General features: G+C 42.3%; 2 protein-coding genes across 2 annotated transcripts in view; one reads left to right on the plus strand and one right to left on the minus strand.

The window, feature by feature from the left end:
• LOC109899144 (ras-related protein Rab-37) overlaps positions 1 to 9,610 on the minus strand; it is a 47,654-nt gene extending 38,044 nt beyond the window's left edge. The window contains exon 1 of the mRNA XM_020494198.2: positions 9,124 to 9,610. Coding sequence (XP_020349787.1) covers positions 9,124 to 9,282 — 159 coding nt within the window. The 5' untranslated portion in view covers positions 9,283 to 9,610. The remainder of the gene's footprint in view (positions 1 to 9,123) is intronic.
• Positions 9,611 to 18,549: 8,939 nt separating this feature from the next.
• The window catches only part of eme1 (essential meiotic structure-specific endonuclease 1), a 48,543-nt gene continuing 46,696 nt past the window's right edge, over positions 18,550 to 20,396 (plus strand). The window contains exon 1 of the mRNA XM_031835427.1: positions 18,550 to 18,620. The gene's annotated coding sequence lies outside the window, so the exon portion shown is untranslated. The remainder of the gene's footprint in view (positions 18,621 to 20,396) is intronic.

Raw genomic sequence — 20,396 nt, forward strand, 5'->3', positions numbered from 1 at the left:
CTTAGGTAATTTTACAAACACTTCAAATTAAGTGTGTATTTGGTGTAGGCTTACCTTGGCGTGACATTTTGATAAGAGAAAGAGCTGCAAAATCTGGACCCCTACAAATCAGCCGGGCTAGACAATCTGGACCCTTTCTTTCTAAAATTATCTGCCAAAATTGTTGCCACCCCTATTACTAGCCTGTTCAACCTCTCTTTCGTGTCGTCTGAGATTCCCAAAGATTGGAAAGCAGCTGCGGTCATCCCCCTCTTCAAAGGGGGGGACACTCTTGACCCAAACTGCTACAGACCTATATCTATCCTACCGTGCCTTTCTAAGGTCTTCGAAAGCCAAGTCAACAAACAGATTACCAACCATTTCGAATCTCACCATACCTTCTCTGCTATGCAATCTGGTTTCAGAGCTGGTCATGGGTGCACCTCAGCCACGCTCAAGGTCCTAAACGATATCTTAACCGCCATCGATAAGAAACATTACTGTGCAGCCGTATTCATTGATCTGGCCAAGGCTTTCGACTCTGTCAATCACCATATCCTCATCGGCAGACTCGACAGCCTTGGTTTCTCAAATGATTGCCTCGCCTGGTTCACCAACTACTTCTCTGATAGAGTTCAGTGTGTCAAATCGGAGGGTCTGCTGTCCGGACCTCTGGCAGTCTCTATGGGGGTGCCACAGGGTTCAATTCTTGGACCGACTCTTTTCTCTGTATACATCAATGAGGTCGATCTTGCTGCTGGTGAGTCCCTGATCCACCTCTACGCAGACGACACCATTCTGTATACTTCCGGCCCTTCTTTGGACACTGTGTTAACAACCCTCCAGGCAAGCTTCAATGCCATACAACTCTCCTTCCGTGGCCTCCAATTGCTCTTAAATACAAGTAAAACTAAATGCATGCTCTTCAACCGATCGCTACCTGCACCTACCCTCCTGTCCAACATCACTACTCTGGACGGCTCTGACTTAGAATACGTGGACAACTACAAATACTTAGGTGTCTGGTTAGACTGTAAACTCTCCTTCCAGACCCATATCAAACATCTCCAATCCAAAGTTAAATCTAGTATTGGCTTCCTATTTCGCAACAAAGCATCCTTCACTCATGCTGCCAAACATACCCGTGTAAAACTGACCATCCTACCAATCCTCGACTTTGGCGAAGTCATTTACAAAATAGCCTCCAATACCCTACTCAACAAATTGGATGCAGTCTATCACAGTGCAATCCGTTTTGTCACCAAAGCCCCATATACTACCCACCATTGCGACCTGTACGCTCTCGTTGGCTGGCCCTCGCTTCATACTTGTCGCCAAACCCACTGGCTCCATGTCATCTACAAGACCCTGCTAGGTAAAGTCCCCCCTTATCTCAGCTCGCTGGTCACCATAGCATCTTCCACCTGTAGCACACGCTCCAGCAGGTATATCTCTCTAGTCACCCCCAAAACCAATTCTTTCTTTGGCCGCCTCTCCTTCCAGTTCTCTGTTGCCAATGACTGGAACGAACTACAAAAATCTCTGAAACTGGAAACACTTATCTCCCTCACTAGCTTTAAGCACCAACTGTCAGAGCAGCTCACAGATTCCTGCACCTGTACATAGCCCACCTATAATTTAGCCCAAACAACTACTTCTTTCCCTACTCTATTTAATTTATTTATTTATTTTGCTCCTTTGCACCCCATTATTTTTATTTCTACTTTGCACATTCTTCCATTGCAAATCTACCATTCCAGTGTTTTACTTGCTATATTGTATTTAACTTTGCCACCATGGCCTTTTTTTGCCTTTACCTCACCTCATTTGCTCACATCGTATATAGACTTGTTTATACTGTATTATTGACTGTATGTTTGTTTTACTCCATGTGTAACTCTGTCGTTGTATGTGTCGAACTGCTTTGCTTTATCTTGGCCAGGTCGCAATTGTAAATGAGAACTTGTTCTCAACTTGCCTACCTGGTTAAATAAAGGTGAAATACATTTTTTTTTTTTAAATGAATCCATGTGCCGTATTCAAATTAATTGAATAAAGTGTTGAACTTCTTCCATCTGGTTTCTCTGTCTTAGCTAGTCACAGACTACACTTTAGCTAGCAAGTTAGCAAAGCAATAGATAAAAAAATATTTTGTTTTACTTAGCCTAGATAATTGTTTGTTCAGTATGTCAACTTTAGTGTCAAGTTCAGACCTTATGATATTTTTCAAGAATGTACATAAGAGCTATTAAAAGGAGAGAAGACCACTATAAGTATGGCGATGTGGAGAAGTGCAGCTATAGTGAGGGGAAACTTACCGGTTTGGTCAGGACCAGCATGAGGGATAAAGTTTATCCTGTGTCTACAAGGAAAGAGATACCTAATCAATGATATAATCATTTACTAAATTACCCCGGATACCAGACTCAGATGAGTGATAACTCAGTTCTAGAATGTTGTCATTCATGAAAATGAATCTAAAAATCTATTGACATTCAGAATGATTGACATTGTTAAGACATCCATCCTGTATTGTAGTCACATGACCAGAGACAAATCTTCAAAGGCACAGTATTTATTTATTCAGAGTGGTACATGCATTCACACTGTCTTGATTTATAGGATCTTTCAAACTGTATGAGTGATATGTCAACTGATAAAATCCCAAGTTATCAATTAAAAGTTTATGGAAAAACTGCACTTGTCCTCATGTGAAAATTACCGTTAATGAAATATTCTACAACTTTAATGTCATCAATCAAAGGAAACTCTATTTACATAGCACATTTCTTACAACAAATGTATTTTGAGGTGTTCAAAGTCCTGTATTGAAAGGCATGTGGCACTTAACATCCTTCCTCTTGGCAGGTCTCTATAGGTAACCAAGGGATTCTCTCTACCACATGCAAATGCCCCCGTGGAGCTCATAAGTGTAGCAAAACAGCTGCATTGGCTATTTTTGCGGTTCACAATATCGGCTGTACGGATGTGGAATGCGAGTGGAGGAAGCCAGCCGTGCCCAACCAGGTGCAGTCAGTTGAGGACCTGCAGCCGGCTGAAAAGTACAAGCTAAGGAACCGTCTCCGGGGCAGGTTTAGTGAAATGGCATGTCTCCTTGAACCTGAGCCAGAACAACCGCTACCCTCCCTGTCACCCTTGTCTGTACTGGACATTGTTTTAAAAAAGGGCACTTGGGGCATGCAGGCATCCTGGCTAGCATGGCACTGTCGGTGGAGCTGCAGGAGGCTCTACGGCAGGCAACTGTAGGACAGCGCACCAAACCAAACTGGTACACCATAAGGAGAGGGAGGTTGGCTGCCAGTTACTCCATCACTGCTAAAAAGAGTCCTCAGATCACAGTCATTGGATGGGGTGTTGTCTGTAAAGTGGGGTACAGATAATGAAGAGGGGGGCATCAAGGCATTCAAAATGGCTACAGGGATGGATGTGCAGGAGTCAGGGTTTTTGGTCACAGGGTCTGGGATCCTGGGTGTCTCACCGGATGGTTCGAAGGATTTCTATATCCAGGAGGAGGGAGGGTCTTACCGCCTACATGGAGACCAGCTTTACTGGCACCAGGTTGAAGGGAAGCTCCACATCACTGGAAGGGACACTTGCTTCTTCGTTTTGTGGACCACCAAAGCTTCCATCACCATCCAGCGTGACGATCTCTGGCAGACTAGTATTGCTGGACTAGAGGAGTTCTTCAAGGACCACATGTATCCAAAGTTGGCACTGCAACAGTGAACATTTCTAAATATCTTGTAAATAGTTTTAGCACACAAATATGTTTTTGAGGTTTTATTCCAATCCAATGGTCCAAAAATATTCCACATTGTTCAGACACACACACACTAGGCTCCTCCCAGAATAGGTTATATTTTATCAGTACAGTCAATGACCATCCTGCAGTTTCTGCTGGACCCCTGAAAAGACGCAGGCAAGCATGTTTGGTTCTTCTCCCGACTTGGAACAGTCTTCATGGTCATAATGAAAAAAAGCTTGTGAGTCACGTGAATTAAACTGATGGTAACATTGCTGACAGTGCTTGCACTACAACGGAATAATTGAGCCAGGTACAAGTTGGTGTAGCTGTGACACAACTTCATAAGCGCCATAAACACTTGATCCTCAAATGACAGCACCTTAACCCTCCACTTGGCAAAGTAGACAACGCAGTCCTTGCAACGTTCAAAGTATTCAACAACGATGTTGAACATGCCTTTGTCTGGAAGTTCTGTTTCCACCCTAAGTATTTTATCAGACAGCTGCGATGCTGAATACCGGTTCCAGGTATACAGCTGATTCTCCTGTAGAACCTTCAACTGTGCTAATGTTTCCTCAAGATGTACCTCAGTGAGAGCATTCTACAACTGTGCCGACAGCAGTCTCCTACATTATTCAGCGGCCGAGGGGCCTGGAACTTCATTGTCTGCCATGGTGGATGTGTCTGGATGTTCCTCTTCTGGCACGGTGGATGAGCTACCTTTTCTGTAAAACACAGGGCCATTTCTCTTTCCCAACTGAAAATGGCAGCTGCAGACCCAAGTGTTGTCACTGGGTTTCCAGTCTGCCAGTCTGAAAGACAAACAAAAGTTACTTTTACTAGCAAGATAGGTTGATTTCTAAAATGGTAACATTTATATTTAAATACCATAACCAACAGACTTCTCAAAAGAAAGTTTAAACCTTCAGCTGTGAGGTCACTGAGGAGGACCAACAGGGATCGGCAGGGGGATCGTCTGAAAGGGACTGACATGCAGGGATGGAATATAAGGATTTTGGGCACTGGCCAGCAGACCACGATTTTTACTAGCCAAGGGTAACATTTAGGTCCAAAATCTGTGGCACACGATGTTTGTAAAGGAAAAATTTCACTGCTGTGTCAGGCTAGTTTGGCACATTTTCTACTATCCATTTCACTTCTGTGTCAGGCTAGTTTAGCACATTGTCTACTAGGCCAGTTTGAAAAGTATTAGCCTCAGGAAAACTTAATTTACATCCCTGTTAACATGTCTAACTTACTTCACAGGATTTTTTTAATTGTCAAGAACAACAGATGCACTCGTGGAACAAAACCGTTTCTGTGTTTTGTATGGGATAATATTGAGCCCACAAGTCCTATGTAAGGTAGCTAGCCAGCTAGCTAACTTTAGCTAATGTCGCTAACTAGCCAACTAAGGTGCCTAACGAGCTGGCCCACCAGGTGATATTTAGCTAGCTAGCTAGTTAACATTAGCTCACTGTTCGTGTAGTCAGACTTTTCTAAGTGTGGACATGCTAGTTCATCAACTATCCTTGCCATGGTGATGGCCTAACGTTACCTGGCAAGTCTGACTACACAAACGATGAGTTAATGTTAACTAGCTAGCTAAATATCCCTTCCTTGGTGGGCTAATGTGAAAAGGTATGACTACACAAACTGTGAGCCAACGTTATCTAGCTGGCTAGCTCACTAAATACTTGTCAATAAAAAGGTCAACACAGTCATTATACCAGCTAATGTAAGGAAGGTAATGTGCGTTGTACACGTAACTACACGTAACTACAGTCAGCGGTTATCTAGCAAATTTTCATAAGCACCTAGCTAACTACAGATCTTTGACCAATCCAAAATAGCTTATTAGCAGCTAGCAAACAGGGCTTACCTTATCACATGGCTCCAGCGATGCCTCTCTCTTACAGAGGTCGGAAAATGATCAAATACACATGCATGCTTATCGGAGTAGTGGTTACAATCCGGAGTTGTGGTTACATAGCACAGAACCACCCTTGCTTCTGATCGACGGAAAGACCTAAGGTTGGCTAGTTAGCTACAAAGGCCAGGGTAATTTAAACTATTCTAGTAATAAAACATTCTAAGGTAGGTTATTTGAAAGATGCTAAACAGTAATGCACATGATAAATACACAAAATCAATGATTTAAACAAGAAACTACAAAAAGACTATAATATCTACCAGTTATTATATTTGACATTACTTGTAGGTTCCTTACTAACGTAAACTCACCCCATTCCGTACAAATGTGTGCAACCGCAACATTCATATGAGGCTACAAAGGAAACTAATGGGACTGTAGCGACTGTGTTGACTTCAAAATCCGGGGTGTGAACTACGTTTCTATTCAAGCATTGATCGACATGATAATGGCTCTATAGTATTGGAGAAAAGTTGAAAAAAACTGACCCTCCGTTACATCGTGATGTGTCATGCCGTAACGTACAGCACGCATAAAGCAACTATTTCTGTCTTACAATCTCTCTCCACCAGGTGTAGCACTTCTCTCATCGTTTAAAAACAAGAAATGGACAGTGACGGGGGTAAGGGGGGATACCTAGTCATTTTTTTGCATCATCACTGCAAGCGATCATCATTCTCAAAGCCACTGTTTACTTCTGAAGATCACTTTAGCACCGCCCTAAAAACCTGATTCAAATGCAACATAAACCTTCAAATAGGTATGTAATGACACATTATATAAACTCTTTACAGTGTTTTATTTACATTTTAGAGGCAATAAGGTGATAAGTTGGACAAATCAAGAAAAAGCTATTTTCCCACACAATATCTCTCCTTCTCACTATCACGCATTAGTTTCGCTTCCCCAGCCGCCATTTTTAAAAAGACCCGATGGGGCTGATTGCCTTCTTGAATCATACAGAAACGGGCAGCGTGGGGGTCATGTAATTGATTCTGTTGGAAAGGGGAGAAATTGTGCTTTACAATGGTATTGACATTACAGTTGATCTGGAAGTATTATGTTGTTGGGGTGCTAAAATAAGGTCAATTGTACCGACCAAGGAGATGTACAAAAGTGAGTGAGTTTACGTTACTTGATCCTGAGATTTAGCATGGAGAAATGTTTAGGTTTTCCCTCCCTGCAACACTGCCTTGATTGATGACTTCAAAGCTTGCAACAGGATCTGTAGTTCTGTATGATAGCCACATTAGAGGCTAAAAAGCATTTCATTTTTGTGGGGTAATTACAGGCAAATATATTGGTAAAAGTGACCTTGTCCGAGAGAGATTTACGTGGTTATCAAAACATCAAGACAGGGTAAGCCTACACGAAACACATGGGGGGCCTCCCGGGTGGCGCAGTGGTTAAGGGCGCTGTACTGCAGCACCAGCTGTGCCCAGGCTCTGTCGTAACCGGCTGCGACCGGGAGGTCCGTGGGGCGACGCACAATTGGCCTAGCGTCGTCCGGGTTAGGGAGAGCTTGGTCGGTAGGGATGTCCTTGTCTCATCGCGCACCAGCGACTCCTGTGGCGGGCCGGGCGCAGTGAGCGCTAACCAAGGTTCCCAGGTGCACCCTCCGACACATTGGTGCGGCTGGCTTCCGGGTTGGATGCGCACTGTGTTAAGAAGCAGTACGGCTGGTTGGGTTGTGTATCGGAGGACGCATGACTTTCAACCTTCGTCTCTCCCGAGCCCGTACGGGAGTTGTAGCGATGAGACAAGATAGTAGCTACTACAACAATTGGATACCACGAAATTGGGGAGAAAAAAGGGGTAAATTTTTTAAAAATATATATATATTAAAAAAAATCCCCCGTAGAAAAATGAACGGTGGAAAAACTATTGGAACCATTTCCTTGTTTAACTGCTAGGTTTTATAGGTATTATGACTCATACTGTGGTACTCAATTTCAGCCAGAGAGGAAGAGAGAGGCCCAACTCTGAGGAAAATATGCTTCCCTTAAGCAGGTGGTGTTTTTTCGTTGTTTTGCACCTATCTCTGACCTTTTTAACCTGTCTCTCCTTTTTAACCTGTCTCTCACAATCCGGAGTTGTGGTTACATAGCACAGAACCACCCTTGCTTCTGATCGACGGAAAGACCTAAGGTTGGCTAGTTAGCTACAAAGGCCAGGGTAATTTAAACTATTCTAGTAATAAAACATTCTAAGGTAGGTTATTTGAAAGATGCTAAACAGTAATGCACATGATAAATACACAAAATCAATGATTTAAACAAGAAACTACAAAAAGACTATAATATCTACCAGTTATTATATTTGACATTACTTGTAGGTTCCTTACTAACGTAAACTCAACGACGACTCCCATTGTTAGGGCAGAGAGACATGGAACTTGTCAGTATATCCATAACCGTTGTTCCAGCTATACTTGAAGAGGACAGTAGGCCTAACTACTTACAAATCATTGTGTTTAAAAATATAAAATATTGGCACACACACCAGATTAGTGCAGTGAAACGTGTTGTTCTGACGAAGAGCTACAAAAGCAGGTAAATATCCGTGTTAGACTGAAAGATATAAAGTAATTTCGTCAAACTTGGGAGGTTCTCTGTGCTCATTAGTTGCTTATTCAACATATTTGCTGCTACTTCATTCAATCCTGTTTTAAAAGTCTCCCTGTTTTAACATTTCCTGAGACCAACCAGAAATGTTTCTTTGGCCAAATATTTTCATAAAGCTGCCACACATGTGGTGTCTCCTTTCTGCATCACCAAATGTTCTGCACAGAGCGTCACTACGCCACTTCACTCAACACTGAATCAATGTCCTATTGTCCCACATTTGGGAATTTTAAATGTTGTCACCCTAACTTTGGGCTCTTAGACATTCGCGTTATACCACCCTACTTTAGTTTTTGCCTTAAGTAACCTTCTGTCTCATGTAATTACACATATCATACTCATTTGAGTGTCCCGGATTTACATTTACTATGTTACGTCTAGTCTATGAGACCAGGCTGAAGCTGTGGACTCAGCACGAAGGCTGGTTAGTTAATGTGAGGTTATTTGGACAGGGTATGAGCTGGTACTGGCAGCGAACCGAAACACTTCGGGGACGGGGAGGGCACAGTACAGGTGTTTGCTTTGGTTTGGACACATCGTCATACACTCTCTCCTGCTGCGATGGTCAGTGGGCTATTATCCAACTGCTATCCAGCGTTTCAGTACCATGGAAAGCCCAATGACGATTCAAAGTGCTATTCCACCAGGTCAAGACAACTGTTATTTAGATGTGGCATCAAAGAGCTGAACCATTACGAGTTATATCTTAACGTGACTGAGAATCAATAACAGATAACCAAGTGTATAGCCTCGTCTTATGAGAAAATCAACAAGTAACAGAGTTTTATATTATTTAGACATTAATCCAATCATCTTCCTACCTTGTGCATTAATTCTTCGTCGTATGAAAGAGCTGGGGGGCCAGACGGTGAGTGGTTCTCCTCCCCTTCCGTAGATCCATAGGCGCTATCGGGGTGGATCTCCGGGTATGCCGTGGTGTAGTGCGCAGATATGGGTTCCATGGACTCCATCGTCTCCATCCTCTCGAAGCGCTCAAGGCAGACCAGGATACAATGCCAAAATCAATGATGCCCCCTTAGAAAATTAGCCAGATATTTCCTGACAACTATCTATTTCTCTCTCCCCTTGTCTCTCTCCTTCTTCCTACTTTTCTTTGTGTGAAACCACGAAAGCCCCAACACGAATACCAGGCATGTTGCCCACAGCTTTTCTCTGTAATGACTTACATGTAAGACATGTAGGAGGCTGACTGTACCATACAGCTAAAGCCAGCACAACACACAACGTGACAGTGTATCAACGTCAGAGCGAATCGTGTTCAGCACCACGGATAGTTCTGAATGAGGAGGAGGGGAGTAGGAGGAGGGGGTTGGGGAATAGTCAGTGCTAACAGGGATCCTTGGGACGTCCCTACCCTATAACCCTAACCTTAACCATAACCCTTACCTTAACCATTTCACATTTCAACTTCAATTGTTGTAGGATCCCGAATAGCACGAACGGCTGGGGGATTCCTCCTGAGCGCATCATGGAGCTGAGCTAGATAATTCAGTATCTCCTTAATTTGTAGATAGATTAAATATCTTTATTTTGAGAAGATATATAATCTTTCTGATGTGATAATAGTACATTTTAATGAGCCTGTCAACTCAAAGTCGGTAGTTTCAGGGAGGGGAAGTCAGAGAATCCCATCGCATGTTTACTGAATGAATTAAGATGCATAGATCCGTCGGCTATGAATTAATGAAGCTTTCTATAATTCTGGTTCCAAAGATCTGTCTGGCCTGTAGCCTACCAGTTTGCAACTGAAACAATACTTTGATCCGTGTATCGCATGTGTCCAGTAGGCTGCGCCTCATTAAAAACCTTGCAAAGGTTCTCCAGTTCTATTTTTTTCACCTAAACAGACGTGAAAGGTCTGTATCTTAGCCAAGTACGTAAATGGACCATTGAAGGGCGGGTACACGTGATGCTAGGCCCCTTCTCTCCAACTAGTGCGTTCCAACTTCGGACAGACAGTAGGTGATACACTCCTGCAGCATAACTGGATTTAACAGTGTGGGGCTCTGTCCTCAAATGAAGGGGAAGATAATATCGATTTTATTTTTCAATTGTTTTAATCTTCGCGGTTTGGACAGTAGAAGCATAATGGAGCGAATGAAAGCCAACGTTTTTATTTAGAACTGTCTACATAGCATGACCTGGTTTACAAGGCTACTGATACGGACTTACTTTAGTTTAAGATGTCTTCGTCTGCAACTACAACTATTCGACCTACACTGACAGCGGATCAGATAACGGTCATCGTGGCCTCGGGTGAGTGGTGGCAGTCACATAACCTAAGCAGGCTGCTAAACTATGAACATATCATACAGCATGCAGGCTACATAAACCTTTTGCTCTTATACAGGACTGTCTAACTGTTGGTTGTTTAGGTTATTTATATTTTGCATGTGTTAGGCCGATACGTAAGCTTATTAAAGATCAGTGATACTGTCAAGAGCCGTGTGCGGTTTACTTTTTCCTTCATCTTGTTCAACTGTTACCATGCACCTGCAAAAAAAGATTGCTCAGATGTGCGAATGTTTTTTAAATTTGTATAAATAAATATGTAAAAGCAATCGTGCATAACCTATATGTTTACTTTAATGTCACATGTGTTTTATAAAGTCTCTTCATGCCTGTCTTCTTGTTGTTTTCTTTTCTGTAGTGTCCTGCCTGGCGTTCTTCGTAGTGATTCTCATGCTCCTGGTGGTCCTGTACAGGAAAGACCTTCTCTGCCGCAGTGTGTGGAGCTACCAGGCCACCCAACACTATACAGTAAGACTATACATAGCTCAGTTGTTAGGGCATGTCACTTGCAACGCCAGGATAGTGGGTTTGATTTCCGGGACCACCCATACCAAAGATTTATGCATGACTGTAAATTGCTTTGGATTAAAGCAAAATTACATATATTATAATTATATAATATGTTATGAATATGTTATAAACAGGGAAAACATGTTATAAATGCCTAATGTATATTAAGACCCTCTCTGATAGGAGTGTGGTACTCGAGGCTAGGGAAACTTCCATAAATCATTCAATCTAATCAAAATCCCATTTTATTCATCACTTGCTTCGTAAACAACAGGTGTAGACGAACAGTGAAATGCTTACTTACAGCCCTTCCCAACAATGCATAGAGAAAGAAAATAGAGAAATAATATTATTTTATAACACAATAATAAAAGTAATAAATGCACAATGAGTAAAGATAACTTGGCTATATACACAGGGTACCAGTATCGAGTCGATGTGCAGGGGTACGAGGTAATTGGTGTGGAGATAGAAGCTGTTCAGGATCATGTCGGTTCCAGACTTGATCAGTGCCGATTACTGTGCCGTAGCAGAGAGAACAGTCTATGACTTGGGTGGCTGGGGTCTTTGATCATTTTTAAGGGCCTTCCTCTGACACCACCGGGTATAAAGGTCCTGGATGGCAGGGAGCTCAGCTCCAGTGATGTACTGGGCTATACACAATACCCTCTGTAGTGCCTTGCAGTCGGATGCCAAGCAGTTGCCAGTTGATCATCTCCTTTGTCATCACCCACTGGCTCCAGGTCATCTACAAGTCCATGCTAGGTAAAGCTCCGCCTTATCTCAGTTCACTGGTCACGATGGCAACACCCATCCGTAGCACGCGCTCCAGCAGGTGTATCTCACTGATCATCCCTAAAGCCAACACCTCATTTGGCCGCCTTTCGTTCCAGTACTCTGCTGCCTGTGACTGGAACGAATTGCAAAAATCGCTGAAGTTGGAGACTTTTATCTCCCTCACCAACTTCAAACATCAGCTATCTGAGCAGCTAACCGATCGCTGCAGCTGTACATAGTCTATTGGTAAATAGCCCACCCATTTTCACCTACCTCATCCCCATACTGTTTTTATTTATTTACTTTTCTGCTCTTTTGCACACCAACATCTCTACCTGTACATGACCATCTGATCATTTATCACTCCAGTGTTAATCTGCAAAATTGTAATTATTCGCCTACCTCCCCATGCCATTTGCACACATTGTATATAGACTCCCCCTTTGTTTTCTACTGTGTTATTGACTTGTTAATTGTTTACTCCATGTGTAACTCTGTGTTGTCTGCTCACACTGCAATGCTTTATCTTGGCCAGGTCGCAGTTGCAAATGAGAACTTGTTCTCAACTAGCCTACCTGGTTAAATAAAGGTGAAATAAAAAATTAAAAAATTAAAAAATCTCACAATCAAATGCCAACCATATTATCTCCCAAGAGAATTCTCGTCGGTTATTGTCATAGCCGTATATATCCATCCGCCTGTCACGCCCTGACCATAGAGAGCTTTTATTCTCTATGTTGGTTAGGTCGGGTGTGATTTAAGGGTGGGTTATCTAGGTGAATTGTATTTCTATGCTGGCCTAGTATGGTTCCCAATCAGAGGCAGCTGTTTATCATTGTCTCTGATTGGGGATCATACAACATAGGTAGCCATTTTCCCATTGTGTTTTGTGGGATCTTGTCTATGTATAGTTGCCTGAGAGCATTATATTAGCTTCATGTTTTGTTTGTTCGCTTTGTTGTTTTTGTATTGTTGCTTTTGAGCCCTACAAGGCTGTGCGTTCGTTTGTTACTCTTTATTGTTTTGTTGCTGGTTCACATTTAAATAAATTATGATGAACCTAAACCACGCTGCGCCTTGGTCAACTCCTTATGACGAACGTTACACCGCCCTCAAGCCGATACCACGACGGCCCTCAAGGAACGTCACTGGACTCTATGCAAACTGGAAACCATATATCCCGAGGCTGCATTTATTGTAGCTGTGGATTTTAACAAAGCAAATTTGAGAACAAGGCTACCTAAATTCTATCAGCATAATGATTGTAGCACTCATGCTGGCAAAACACTGGACCACCTGCTACTCTAACTTCCGTGATGCATACAAGGCTCTCCCCTGCCGTCCTTTCGCCAAATCTGACCACGACGCCATTTTGCTCCTCCCTTCCTATAGGCAGAAACTCGTGACAAGGACTATTCTACGCTGGTCTGACCAATCAGAATCCACACTTCAAGATTGTTTTGATCACGCGGACTGGGACATGATCCAGGTAGCCTCATAAAATAATACTGATTTATACTCTGATTCGGTGAGTGTGTTTATAAGGAAGTGCATAGGAGATGATGCACCCACTGTGACTTTTTAAACCTACCCTAACCAAAAACCGTGGATGGATGGCGGCATTCGCGCAAAACTGAAAGTGTGAACCACCGCATAAAACCATGGAAAGGTGACTGGGAATCAGAATACAAACAGTGTAGTTATTCCCTCTGGTAAGGAAATCAACAGTGAAGAGGCAACTACGGGATTCCTCTGGAGTTCCTCTGTTCAGTGTCTGTTCTTTTGCCCATCTTAATCTTTTATTTTTATTGGCAAGTCTGAGATGTGGCTTTTTCTTTGCAACTCTGCGTAGAAAGCTAGTATCCCAGAGTCGCCTCTTCACTGTTGACGTTGAGACGGGTGTTTTTTGTGGGTACTATTTAATGAAGCTGCCAGTTGAGGACTTGTGAGGTGTAAGTTTCTCCAACTGCAAACTATAATGTACTTGTCCTCTTGTTCATTTGTGCACTGGGGCCTCCCATTCCTCTTTCTATTCTGGTTACAGCCAGTTTGCGCTGTTCTGTGAAGGGAGTAGTACACAGCGTTGTACGAGATCTTCAGTTTCTTGGCAATTTCTCGCATGGAAATCAGAACAAGAATAGACTGAGTTTCAGAAGAAAATCCTTTGTTTCTGGCCATTTTGAGCCTGTAATCAAACCCACAAATGCTGATGCTCCAGATACTCAACTAGTCTAAAGAAGGCCAGTTTTATCAAATCAAATCAAATTTATTTATATAGCCCTTCGTACATCAGCTGATATCTCAAAGTGCTGTACAGAAACCCAGCCTAAAACCCCAAACAGCAAGCAATGCAGGTGTAGAAGCACGGTGGCTAGGAAAAACTCCCTAGAAAGGCCAATACCTAGGAAGAAACCTAGAGAGGAACCAGGCTATGTGGGGTGGCCAGTCCTCTTCTGGCTGTGCCGGGTGGAGATTATAACAGAACATGGTCAAGATGTTCAATGTTCATAAATGACCAGCATGGTCGAATAATAATAAGGCAGAACAGTTGAAACTAGAGCAGCAGCACAGTCAGGTGGAAGTTGAAACTGAAGCAGCAGCATGGCCAGGTAGACTGGGGACAGCAAGGAGTCATCATGTCAGGTAGTCCTGGGGCATGGTCCTAGGGCTCAGGTCAGTTGAAACTGGAACAGCAGCATGGCCAGGTGGACTGGGGACAGCAAGGAGTCATCATGTCAGGTAGTCCTGGGGTATGGTCCTAGGGCTCAGGTCCTCCGAGAGAGAGAAAGAAAGAGAGAAGGAGAGAATTAGAGAACGCACACTTAGATTCACACAGGACACCGAATAGGACAGGAGAAGTACAAGAAGTTGCTTCTTTAATCAGAACAACAGTTTTCAGCTGTGCTAACATAATTGCAAAAGGGTTTTCTAATGATCAATTAGCCTTTTAAAATTATAAACTTGGATTAGCTAACACAACATGCCATTGGAACACAGGAGTGAAGGTTGCTGATAATGGGCCTCTGTACGCCTATGTAGATATTCAATAAAAAAAAATCTGCCGTTTCCAGCTACAATAGTCCTTTACAACATTAACAATGTCTACACTGTATTTCTGATCAATTTGATGTTTATTTTAATGGGCAAAAAACAAGAGAATTTCTAAGTGGCCCCAAACTTTTGAACGATAGTGTATATACTGTATTTTATACCATCTATTGCATCTTGCCTATGTCGCTCGGTCATTGCTCATCCATATATTTATATGTATATATTCTTATTCCATCCCTTTACTTAGATTTGTGTTTATTAGGTAGTTGTTGTGTAATTGATAGATTACGTGTTAGATATTGCTGCACTGTCGGAACTAGAAGCACAAGCATTTCGCTACACTCGCAATAACATCTGCTAACCATGTGTATGTGACCAATAAAACTTGATTTGATTTGACCATGTAACTGGTCTGGTGTTATTATGAGACCATCGTCTAATCTAAGGCAATGGGGGGCCAATCTTATCAACAAAGGGATCTAATCGATGGATGTTTTAAAATGTTTACGTGAATAAGATTCCCTGTATCTCTTACGATACAGACCTGAGAGAGCAAGCAGCGACAGCTCAGTAAATTAAAGGTTAATATCAATACCCCCTGCTTTTTGTATCCATATTTTTCTCCCCTATCGAGAATGCAACCACAGCTAAACTCTCCTTTGACCTTTTTGTGGTTGTATCAACAAAATTGTTTTTATTCTGTTACTATACAATAATTTGCTATTCAACCGTAGGCTACTCATCTGAGATAAGCTTTCATTCCTGTTTTTCCTTTGCATCACATGCTAGTCAGTTACATTGAAGGCCATACTCCAGCCCCATTTGCCTCCCACTGCCTTCCTTCCATTCAATTCAATATTTTTCATTGAAAACATCAACACTGTTTACTTGTTGAACCAGTATCAGTTGATTGAGAAATTATGCTGTGTTATTATGTACACAATGATGTCTCATGTTAAAATACATACACTGTAATCAGTAGTAGAAAGGTATCTGTGTCAATACTGCTTTTTAAATTAGTGGAGTATATTATTTGGCTTGAAGAATTTAATCAAAGATCTATAGCCTGTTCAACCTCTCTTTCGTATCGTCTGAGATCCCCAAAGATTGAAAAGCTGCTGCGGACATCCCCCTCTTCAAAGGGGGAGACACTCTAGACCCAAACTGCTACAGACCTACATCTATCCTACCCTGCACTTCTAAGGTCTTCGAAAGCCAAGTTAATAAACAGATCACCGACCATTTCGAATCCCACCGCACCTTCTTTGCTATGCAATCTGGTTTCCAAGCTGGTCATGGGTGCACCTCAGTCACGCTCAAGGTCCTAAATTATATCATAACCGTCATTAATAAGAGACAGTACTGTGCAGCTCTATTCATCGACCTGGCCAAGGCTTTCAACTCTGTCAATCACCACATTCTTATCGGCTGACTCAACAGCCTTGGTTCCTCAAATGACTGCCTCGCCTGGTTCACCAACTACTTCTCAGACAGAGTTCAGTGTGTCAAACCGGAGGGTCTTCTGACCTCTGGCAGTCTCTATGGGGGTGCCATAGGGTTCAATTCTTGGGCCGACTCTTTTCTCTGTATACATCAATGATGTCGCTTTTGCTGCTGGTGATTCTCTGATCCTCCTCTACGCAGATGACACCATTCTGTATACTTCTGGCCCTTCTTTGGACACTGTGTTAACTAACCTCCAGACGAGCTTCAATGCCAAACAACTCTCTTTCCATGGCCTCCAACTGCTCTTAAATGCAAGTAACACTAAATGCATGCTCTTCAACCAATCGCTGCCCACACCTGCCCGCCCGTCCAGCATCACTACTCTGGATGGTTCTGACTTAGAATATGTGGACAACTACAAATACCTAGGTGTCTGGTTAGACTGTAAACTCTCCTTCCAGACTCACATTAAGCATCTCCAATCCAAAATTAAATCTAGAATCAGCTTCCTATTTCGCAACAAAGCATCCTTCACTCATGCTGCCAAATATACCCTTGTAAAACTGACTATCCTACCGATCCTTGACTTTGGCGATGTCATTTACAAAATAGCCTGGGCAAATTGGATGCAGTCTATCACAGTGCCATCCATTTTGTCACCAAAGCCCCATATACTACCCACCACTGCCACCTGTATGCTCTCGTTGGCTGGCCCTCGCTTCATATTCGTCGCCAAACCCACTGGCTCCAGGTCATCTATAAGTATTTTCTAGGTAAAGCCCCGTCTTATCTCAGCTCACTGGTCACCATAGCAGCACCCATCCGTAGCACACGCTCCAGCAGGTATATTTCACTGGTCACCCCCAAAGCCAATTCCTCCTTTGGCTGCCTTTCCTTCCAGTTCTCTGCTGCCAATTACTGGAACGAACTGCAAAAATCACTGAAGCTGGAGACTTATATCTCCCTCATTAACTTTAAGCATCAGCTGTCAGAGCAGCTCACAGATCACTGCACCTGTACATAGCCCATCTGTAAATAGCCCATCAAACAACCTCATCCCCATACTGTTATTTGTTTTATTTATTTTGCTCCTTTGCACCCAAGTATCTCTACTTGCACACTCATCTTCTGCACATTTATCCCTCCAGTGTTTAATTGCTATATTGTAATTATTTAGCCACTATGACCTATTCATTGCCTTACCTCCCTTATCCTACCTCGTTTGCACATACTATATATAGAGTTTTTCTACTGTATTATTGACTGCGCGTTTGTTATTCCATGTGTAACTCAGTGTTGTTGTTTGTGTCGCACTGCTTTGCTTCATCTTGGCCAGGTTGCAGTTGTAAATGAGAACTTGTTCTCAACTTGCCTACCTGGTTAAATAAAGGTGAAATAAAAAAATTAAATAAAAGAGTTGCTCAATCATCACCTAGTAACTTAACTTGAGGTTAATTGGACATTTGCATTGAACTGTTCATGTCTTTGTTTTTGCTGCAGCCTTACTACTTGTAAAGATAGAATAGAATAGAATAGAATAACATTATTTTAAACAGACAGAACTTAGGTAAAATGTAGGACAATTCTCCACTGTAGTGTAGACAGACTAACCAGTCTTGCCTATCTTCTCTCCCTACCCAGGACGGTCCACCCCAGTACAACATCAGACAGTCTCTAGTAGGGTATCCCTATGATGAACAGACTGTTGCCATGACCCATGGAAATATGGGGTCCCAGGTGAAAAAAAGCCTCTGTATTTACATAGTATTACCCACAGAGATATTATCCATTCATTCATTTTTCCCTATTATAATCTCTATTGAAAAACCATCTGAGCTGCTTTCACAGTGTTATTGATTCCCAGCACCATTTGATTTCCGTTGTCCTTACACCGAGGAGAAAATATTGACTTTGATGTACCTCATCACTGTAATTTACACAGGCAGCCCAATTCGGCTCTTTTTCCACTTATTGGTCTTTTGACCAATCAGATCAACTATTGAAAAATAGAAAAAGTGATATAATATAAACATGTTTGCATGTGTGTCTGCAGCTTCCAGGAAGGCTGTTTATCATCGGTAAGCCGAGCAGCTACCACCTGGATGGGCCCCTACCCCACCTGCCATCCTATGAGAGTGTCCGTAAGAAGGACCGCCAGAGACAGATCCACTCCATGATAGCCGACCGCTTTGGTCTCAGCCCTACACAGTTTGAAACGGCAGTAAGTCACTCCTATGTTCTGGTCCAATTAATCACTGTATAAATGAGTTGACTAAGAACACATTCTCATTTACATCAGTGAAACTGTGGAAGGATGTTGATTTATTCATACAGAACATTTATTACAGTAAATGTTTCCACATAAAATGTCTCTGTACCTACAGCCTCCCCCGACATATGAGGAGACTATTCGCGAGTCCATGGTCATTTCCTCTGAAGACCTACAGTCTGTGGAGACATTTCCCTCAGACCTCCCTCTCTCCTCCTCTAGCCTTGAACACACAGTAACAATAGAGGCAGCCCCCTCACCTCACTAGCCTATTTAGAACCCCATTCGGGAATCCCTCTCTGTCTAGATCAGGGGCTCCTTGAGGACCGTTTTCAACTTAGCAATTTAATCAGACTCACTTTCACACCATTGGTAAGAGGAAAGAAGAAATATCAACAAAGAAAGAGACATTGTCATGATAATGCATGACTCAGTTTCACTCAGTTTATGATCCTGAGACCACTCTCGGCTCTGACCGTCATCAGTTGGAGTAGCGAGTGGTTTTAACATGACTGTACACTGTAAATGGCTTGATATCCTGCCACTGACAATGATATCATTTAACAGTTATATCAGGGGTGTCAAACATGCGAACTGCAGGTTGGATCCAGCCCGCAAGTCCATTCATTCCCGGCCCACTGGTTGTTTGAGTAAAAAAAAATATCTGGGGAAAAACTTTCAATTGAAATGACTAAAACAAAATCTAAACTGTGTAGAAATTATAATGGACATACTTTTATAGTCTCTTCACTCTGTCCAGCTTGTGAAAGCTTGACAGTCGGGGAGCATCAAAAATTCAAAAGGTTATTGATACAGGACTATTTTTTGCACATTAAGATGGTGAGGAAATAGAATCCATTTTAAATGCGCCCCTCTGGACCTCGGTAAAGACCGAATGCTGCCCCTGGTGCAAAATCAGTTTGACACCCCTGAGATAATCAAATAAGCCTACATTTCAAACTCTAGACATGCTCCAGTGTGTGGAAAGATGACATCTGCACCTCAGCAGCAGACATCTGATGCTTCATAACAACGTTCAAAGTCGTAGACAACCACAAAACATAGACATTGTCTCGGGTTGAACGTGTTAATGAAAAATCTAAATCCCCTTGTTACAAAAGAACACTGAGCTATGAATACTTAGCTACCTAACATGTACTGATATCTTTGAGTGTAGGGCCAGACCAGAGAGCTGTTGTGGTTGAATGCATCACAAATTATTAACACTACTGAGACAGACAATGTCTGTGTACCAAATGGCACCCTAATTGTCAAAAATAGTGCACTACATAGGGAATAGTGTGCCATTTGGGACGCAATGTGTTCACTCAGGGACGGTTAACCAGGTCAAACTAACTATGCAGAGAAACTTACCATGACCCTGATGTTTTACCTTCTGGTCTAAACTGGAATGGGGTTTCTCAATGCGTTTTTAGACAGATACGTAACTATGCAAAACATTCATATTATGTCTCACCCAAATCAAAAAAATAAGTAAACTATGCACTTAAAATACCTATGCGCTTTAAATGACCTATGCACATAAATGAAATAGCTGTACTATGCGCTTAAATAAAAAAGATTTGTATTAACTTGAGCTATATCAATCTGATGAGGATTAATATAATATATAGTGTCAAGATATCAAAAGGGAATACACTCCTGTTTCTGTTCATCTGTTTTTCTCTACCAGGTACAAATATGTCCATAACCTAGACAGTGAGTCAA

The sequence above is a fragment of the Oncorhynchus kisutch genome, linkage group LG11 (genome assembly GCF_002021735.2).
Source record: "Oncorhynchus kisutch isolate 150728-3 linkage group LG11, Okis_V2, whole genome shotgun sequence".
NCBI lineage: Eukaryota > Metazoa > Chordata > Actinopteri > Salmoniformes > Salmonidae > Oncorhynchus > Oncorhynchus kisutch.